A 7,951-nucleotide genomic window follows, 5' to 3' on the forward strand; every position below is an offset into this window, starting at 1 on the left:
AGGTCATAAGCCAATAAATGTGGTAAAACTGCACCATAAATTAAAATACAGCTTAATGAAAAGTCTCAAATTATAATATTTCATCCTGAGGGGAACATGAAGTCCCGAGAAAAAAAGCTGCTGATGGATTTTAAATATAACAGAGGACCAAAGTCATTTAAGGTTATCCTCGGGCGCTCAAAATCGGACCCATGTAAACATAAACGCTAGATTTAAAAAATCTATTTAAACCAACTAAAATAATTTTAGTGATCTTGGAAACTACAGTAAAATAAAATTACAGCAGAAATATCTGTGGATTTGGTATTTGTTAACTTGTTTACTGTCTGATGAGGGTTTAGTCCACTGCTTTTAAATGTTCTGTTTGTACTGTGATATCCAGACTGAATAAAAAACATACTAAAACTGTCAATGTAACGAAATATTTTCAAATAATAAAAGCTAAAGCTGAAATAATAAATAAAATAAAATACAAACTAACGAGAAGCCGAATCTTTCAGCATCCATAAAGTAGATCGTAGAAAAAAATACTCTTGGAAAATATCAAATGCGCAGAGCTTCGTGGAAAATGGCACGAAGCTCTGCATGAATCTTCATCACATCCATCCAACAGCTAAGGATGGGGTTCATCCTCAGGGAACAAACCACTACTCCTTACAGACTGATCTGTTGAGTCGATAGGACACAGCATAAGTGAAAAGCTATCAGAAAATCACTCAAATGTATCCTGCAGAAACCAAGAATATCCAGACAAAACATCAGGGCTGTCCTGTTCCCATTTGAATACCTCGACCATCACAGTCATAGACCAGCTGATGAAAAAGAAAAAGCTCTTTTATGAATATCTGTAGAAACTATCATCACAATCCATCCAGAGTGACTGTTTTAAGAGAAAAACTTCCTGTTTCATAACCACCAGCCTTAGGATTCACCCTCGGGGGACTTTGAATGAGTTATGTACCAATCCAACAAGCAGGAGTTGATGTATTTTAATAAATGAGTGAAAGCTTGGTCTGGTTGTGGTCATGGCATCACCAAAATTATTTGAGTTAAAGCTCGAGTGTCACAGCAGTCCAGACCGTTAGCATGTAGGAAGTCACCCTCTCAGGACCACAAATGCCTTTCCAGACTTTACAGAATAACTGTGCTACAGATTAGCTGTTACAGTTGAGATCATTAAGATTCACCCTCTGGGGACCACGAATATCTAAACATGCCAGAGGAATCCCCACCAGAGCCGTGGAACTGTTCTTCTTAGACGATAACCTCGTGGTTGGACTAGAGAAAAGTTAAAGATTCAAAAGTCATTTTGATTGTCCTCTGGGGACCACCAATGCCTTTAAAACATTTCAGCCTTTACATTAACTTTACGTGTTACTGGATGAGTGAGAGGCTTGGAGGTTTTTGATAGAAGAGTTTATCCTCTGAGGACTGTGAACTGCCTTTTTTGGCAGTCAAACTGAAAGAGCCTTCATGACTAAAAATGAGGAAATGTGTCAAGTAGACAGGCGAGATGCAGTAAAACATTTTTTATTGTCAAAGAAAAGTTGAAAAATAAAATAAAAACAAAAAGGTAGAAGAATACATGAGCGTTTAAACATCAGCATAGAACCAATCATGAGGTAAGATCCCATTATCGTGGTTTAAAGTGTTATTTGATTGAGACGAGCTAAAACACAACCATAGCTGGTTTTACTGAGAGTCCCTCGAGTGTATTCACACCTCCGAATACACAAAACAGTGAGCCTGGTCTCTCTGAAGTAAACAGCATGAATGGACTCCAACAAATGACTGTAACATATAACAAATATCACTGTACAATGATTGCACTTTCACACATGTTTAGAGAACAGTTACTGCATCTCAGCAGTTAAAGACTGTCCCCGTCCTTATGCAGCGTGATTTGGTTTAGTCTGAATCCAGCGAGCTCTTTTGTTCACATCCAGCAGTCCCCAACTTTATCGCACACCAACACAAAAACATTTCCTCATTGCAGTAAAATGCGCACGGCCGCCCCGTCGAGTCCCAAGTGTTGTTCTTGGCACATAGAAGGTCAGGTATTCATTTACAAGCCACCGTGGCCTCTTTAAACTGTGCATTTTAAGCTCCTAATGGTTCTTTGTTGGAGAATTTTGCCGCAGGCTGCTTTGTGTTTATTTTAACTTTTACACCGCGAAGCTGTGACGCGTCCTCTGCTGTGTTTCTTTATATCTACCGGCTACAAAGTCACAGGAAGGAAGAAAGAAAGCCGTTACTTCTACAAGCCATATACGTCAGTCTGTTTTTCTGGAAAAAGTTAAGCTAACATGAATAATTTGTTAAAGTTGTGCTAGTTCATTCTGAAAATAAAGAGTTAGTACCAAAAAATCCCACGCCAAAAAAAGACAAGAAAACTAAATGAGTAAATCACATCTACACAGAACATAATTTGGCAAAAATCTCATCATCAGTCTGTCGTAGCATTACTCCTGATTCCACTTTAACAATTAAAAAAAGTCTTAGTTGATCAACTGTTCACTGAAAATATCTTTCAGGCAACATGATCTCCTTTTTCACAATAAAACACTTTCGTGACGTAAACAGAGACCATGTTGTGTCGTCTGTAAGGCCTGGTCACACCAGAGATCAATTTATTCCAATAAAATTGTGCCGATTGGTGGATTCATGCTGTTAGCTGTTTATTTCTGAAAGAAAATGTGGACCTCTCTGATCAGATGGAGTGGCTTTGGTTGCCGGTGGATTGTATAAAATAAAAGTTGTGCTTTATCACCAAAACCAACTCAATGAAAAGCCATACGGTCTCTGATTCCAGTTAGCGTCGCACTTCTCACAGTTTCATTACCGCTTGGTGAGTAGTTGACGTGTGTTTGCAGACAAGTTCCATGCAAACTACTGGTGGGAGGAGCAACCTGCTAGCAACCAAAGCAAGCACAACAAGGTTGTGGTGTGGCATTGTGTTCCTATTCTAAGTAATTTCACAATATCAACTGCCAGAAACCACATGCAGCCAAATCCACACTTTTCCGTAGTGGTAAACCGAGTATAAAACATAATGAACTGTCAGTGTTTTTGTGTAGTTTTGAGAGAGTTTATTTTGGGGGTTCTCATCTTCCTGTTATGACTGAGTGGACTAGTGACTGGCTAACTTATTAGCATTATCTGTAGGAGCTCTATGTAAGAACATAAATGTCTGAATCAGTTTGAATGGACATTAAACTAGAAATAAAGTCTACTTGCATTTAGCTCCAGCATCTTTAAACTACACCCTCCCTAACAGCTCAGTGATTGGCCAACTTCTGGAAGCTTACTGAAGGGCAGCAATCAGTGCTTGTGAAGGGTAATGACCGCTGGAAATGTAGTTTAAACAAATGTTTACATCATTATGTGAAACTCGTTTAGCAGGAACACCGTCCACCCCTGACCCCGTGTTCTCATAAACACACGAAGGGAAACATGACGCTAAAATTACCGTGCTGCCTTCTGGTGTGTCCAGGCCTTCACTCTGAAAACTTTCATTTCACAAAAAAAAGGAAAAAACATTCAGTGTAGTTTCTCTGTGGAATATGAACTGCTGCTGTACATTGTGGCATCATTGTTCGGTAGGCATTGAGTGTTTATTTCCAGCATTGAACCTGCATAAAAATGTTTCTCTAAAAATACTTTAAACATCTTGAAAAGGACGGTTAAGCTTGCATGAGGATAAAAAAAGAGTATTTTATTCCCAAGTTGTGTTGAGAAGAGTTCTTAGTTTGTAAGACAACCTGGAAATTATTCCTCAAAGGAGGGTGTCCATCCTGCTGCTGGGGTCCCCACCTAATGGGTCCTCGAGCCCAAACAGCTGGTCTAAGTTGACGGTGGAGCTACAGAGGAAATCACTGCGGCCGTGATCCTCCTCCTCCTCTGGCCAGGGGTTCTCCAGGAAGGCTGTGGCAAGGAAGGTCTCCTCATCAAAGTCAGACATGTTGTTACTCCTCTCTGCCTCTGCTGAGCCTGCAGGGGCTTCAACAGGAGAAATGTGGGTTCCCCTCACTGTTAGGTCCTCCTCTTTCATGATGGGGCTCAGAGGCTCACCACCTTCCAAAGTGAGCTCCCCGCTGAGGGCAGAATCCAGAAGGGCATCCCAGTCGAAGTCCCCCTTCAGAGGTCCAATCTCCTTCTGTTCATCCATGGAGAGCAGAGGGGAGCTGGACCGACGGGGGGCTTTGGCAGCACCATTTCTAGAGCCCTGCTTCCTCTTGAGCCCACTCCTTCCCCTGACGACTGGCCAGGACCCCAGCATGGTCCCCTCAGCCAGATGGGGGTCCCAATTCTGATCAGCCCCCGTTGCCTCTTCGAACTCTCGAAGAAGCCTTTGGGACTCTGGGTTGACGCAAAGCCCGATCTGCCCTCTGGGCTGAGGCTGCATGTTCACCCCGAGCCTGTTCCGCAGGGCCGGGTTGATCTGGACGGGCGGCATTCGTCTCTTCTTGTAGGCACCACTCAGGAGGCGCTCAGCGTACTGCGGGTCAATCTTCCAGAAACCCCCCTTCCCGGGCTCGTCCTTCTGCCGCGGCACCTTGATGAAGCACTTGTTGAGCGAGAGGTTGTGTCGGATCGAGTTCTGGAAGGAGGAATGTATATTTTAAATAACAGCTCACACACTGTCTTCATTCAGCTCAGATCATCAGATTGATGTTGCTCTTATTTGTGTTCAGCACATTTGAAGCTGCAGCCTGGATTAACAGTTAGCTTAGTTTAGCATAATGGTAGTAACATGTTTACAAAAACTGTTTCAGTCTGTGTAGATAATTTCCCCCCTCATAACTGTACAAGGGAGAATGTTTGGATAACTCTGGATTACAGTTTGCATTATTAGAGGCGTGGCCTCTGTGACTGACAGGTGTATGGTGACACAGGCGGCTGTTTGCTAGCTGTCTGCTAGGCTTCTCCTCAGCTAGCTAGAGACCCTGAACTAAATGTCTGGACCATGTTTGTGCTGTTGGAGCCTTTTGGGGCATTTTTAATTATCTAACCAATAATATGGATGCTGTGAAGTTACTGCACTAACAGACCGTCCAACAGGTCTGAGCTCCAGTTTTAGTGAGTGAAATTCTAGGACTAATTGGATGTTACTAAAAAGCCAAAAAGAATTCCTAAATGTTCATGCTAAGAATAAATGGCAGAGAAATCTCCTTTAAAGTAATACAGGTACATGTGTACTATATCTGAAGTCCTTTTTTGCCTCAAGCCAGGAAATCAGGGAGCCAAGGATGTCAGGTTGGAGCTGATCCCAGTATGCTGCCTTTAGCACACCTGCTAAACCTGTGAGCTAACCTGCCCGCTCATGTTTCCTTTTATCATCCTTTAAAATTAATCTTAATTTAATTCTTTTATTTTCAGGCATCCTTCCATTTTTGGCTTGGGTAACAATATTTACATCTTTATTTTAACACACATGAGTTGCTATAAAGCTGCTGGTATGTAGCTTTTTAGGTTCAGATACCTTTAAGTGTCTTTTCAGCAACAGACTTTAGCTTTTTGTGGTGCAGGAAGTACAGCTAGCAGAGCATTGTAGTCAGTTATAATGTGCTGTGTATCCTTGCGTTCAACCATCCAGCCCCTCTCCACTCAGGTCTAAACAGAGCGCTGACCCTGTGACCTTTGTTAAATATTATCTGCCCCATGTACTGCCTTACAATAACAAAATGCTCTGAAATGTCTGAGGCTGAAACTCTGGGAGTGCAGCGAACGGCTTCATCAATCATTGATCCAACAGAATTAAAGTTTTCTGAAAAACTGCTGCTGCCTTCATGAGAAAGAATCTGCTGCGGTTACTCCTACTGAGCTGATTTCAGGTATTATGCTGCTTAAAAAAAGGAAAACAAAAAGTGCAATCCTGTTAAAGTTTGAGTGTTTTAGGCCTCAGTTATTAATTACACACAAAGCCAAGTGGCAGCAGGCCCAGACCTCTGTTCTCAAACAGAAACACATCCAGCTGTGATGTGACCTGAGAGAAACTCATTTTCACACAATGAGTGCAGCAGGTGGCACATCCTGTCTCAGGTGGACTGCCTCTGTGTGTGTGTGTGGGTGGGGGGTCCGTTACCTGCCAGGTGGGGTCAGCATGGCGGTAGTAGCAGAAGTTGTCGGTGATCCATTTGTAGATGCAGGACAGCGTGATCTTGCTCTTCTTGCTGGCCTGCATGGCCATGCAGATGAGGGTGGCGTAGGAATACGGTGGCTTGATGTGCGCGTTGGTTTTGTAGTCCACGTCGTCCGGACAGTGTCCGTGCGCCACGATGCCGGGCAGTGGCTGCATCCTGCTGTAGGCCGCCGCCGTGGGCTTCCCCGGGGTCAGCGGCATCCCGATGGAGGCCGGATCCCCGGCCAGGGGGGAGGCTGGCGCGTCAGAGCCCAGCTGCTGGTGGCCGAACAGGTGGTGCTGGTGGTGCGTGTGATGCGGCACGTTGGTGCCGAGGATGGAGAACTCCTGCAGCCACTGCAGGCTGGTCAGGCTGTCGTCCAGGCTGACGGAGCAGCTGCTGCTGTCGGTGCCGCTGACTCCGTCCCGCTCCTCAGCCTGAGCCGCCGCAGTCACCACCTCCTCCTCCAGACCCACGGAGCCTTCGGCCCACGGGTCGGCACAGCTCAGGGACAGCATGGCTCTCTCCTCTGTGTCAGCTACTTCTCCTCCTCCTCCTGCCTCTGTTACCTCCTGACAGGACTGTAAATACACACCCGACACTTCAGCGAAGGCCAGAACAATGACCCGAGAACAGCTCTGTGTGCGCGCAAAGGGACACGCACTCAATCCACATCCACGCATTCATGCCCGACACCCACTCAAAGCAACACCTCAGCGTTACGTCACTCTGACACCACAACATCTTTCTTCAGGATGTGGACAAACTTTTTCTCACACACACACACACACACACACACACACACACACACACACACTCACACACACAAACATGCACACACACACACACACACACACACACTCAAACATGCACACACACACACACACACAAACATGCACACACACACACATGCACACACGCACACACACACACACACACAAACATGCACACACACGCATACACACACACTCGCGCTCGCGCTCGCGCACGCAGGGGTCTCAGTTGTCGCGTCCTGTTTTAATAAAGGTTGAATTTTTTCCGCTTTCTGGACTTTTATAAGTTTTTAGGCGCAGTAAAATCCGCAGATTTGCGCTTCTTGTACTCCGATCGATCAAACTCTTGAAGGACTTTTGAACAGTTCTTGTGTGATTTCTACATTTCTGTACTGATTTGCTTGCTGAGAGAAAGAGGATAAATGACCTTCGGAATAAAGATCCAGACTCACCTTTGAGCTGCGCCCGTTGAATCCAGACTGATGGAGGCCGAGTGTGAGTCTGCGCACCTGCTGCTCCACACGGAGACCTGGGGAGGAGTCCTGCTTCTCCTGCTCGGCGGAGGTTTGTGGCGGCTGTCAGCGCGCTGCGGGCTCCAGTTTAATACCTGCTGCAGGAGGTTTGACCGGCAACCATAGAAACGCTACACCCCCTGTAAACAGCTCCGCGCGTCTTCATTGGCCTCCCCGTTTCTATGGCGCTTCATTTTTAATCACGCTCAAGTCAACTGTGGCCGCGGGTTCTCAATCTGAGGCCCGGGGCCGCTCCGGGGGACCTGCTGGGACTTTTACTGCAGGATTATTGCAGTTTTATTAAAAGCAAACTCCGCGTGACTTTTTCTTTCTTTAAAAAGCGAATGAATGCAAAAACATATTAAATCAGGATGGAAGCTCAGGTCCTGCTGCTCCAAGGCCACGATGCACCATCCACCCACACATCCATCATTTCTATCATATTTAATACCGCACTTATTACTCCTCTGCATTCAGGACAGATTAAGACTCCATATTATTAAGTCTTCCAAAAAGCTTTCAAAAAGTAAAACCAGCTTTTCTG

The 7,951-nt window shown here is 45.0% G+C and overlaps 1 protein-coding gene across 2 annotated transcripts; it reads right to left on the minus strand.

Moving 5' to 3' along the window:
- Positions 1-592: 592 nt before the first annotated feature.
- Positions 593-7,681, minus strand: foxj1a (forkhead box J1a). Of its 2 annotated transcripts, XM_040041427.1 has the most exons (3): positions 7,348-7,681; positions 6,086-6,703; positions 593-4,600 (listed from the first exon to the last, which is right to left on the minus strand). In XM_040041427.1, exons 2-3 carry the CDS (start codon positions 6,638-6,640, stop codon positions 3,776-3,778), a joined length of 1,380 nt encoding a protein of 459 aa, XP_039897361.1. In that variant the 5' UTR covers positions 6,641-6,703; positions 7,348-7,681; the 3' UTR covers positions 593-3,775. The 2 variants fall into 2 exon arrangements, with proteins under 2 accessions (XP_039897361.1, XP_039897351.1); XM_040041417.1 differs by lacking the exon at positions 7,348-7,681 and having other exon boundaries at positions 6,086-6,941.
- Between the last annotated feature and the right edge of the window lie 270 nt (positions 7,682-7,951).

Source organism: Simochromis diagramma, unplaced genomic scaffold (assembly GCF_900408965.1).
Source record: "Simochromis diagramma unplaced genomic scaffold, fSimDia1.1 OVJJ01000321.1, whole genome shotgun sequence".
Classification (NCBI taxonomy): domain Eukaryota; kingdom Metazoa; phylum Chordata; class Actinopteri; order Cichliformes; family Cichlidae; genus Simochromis; species Simochromis diagramma.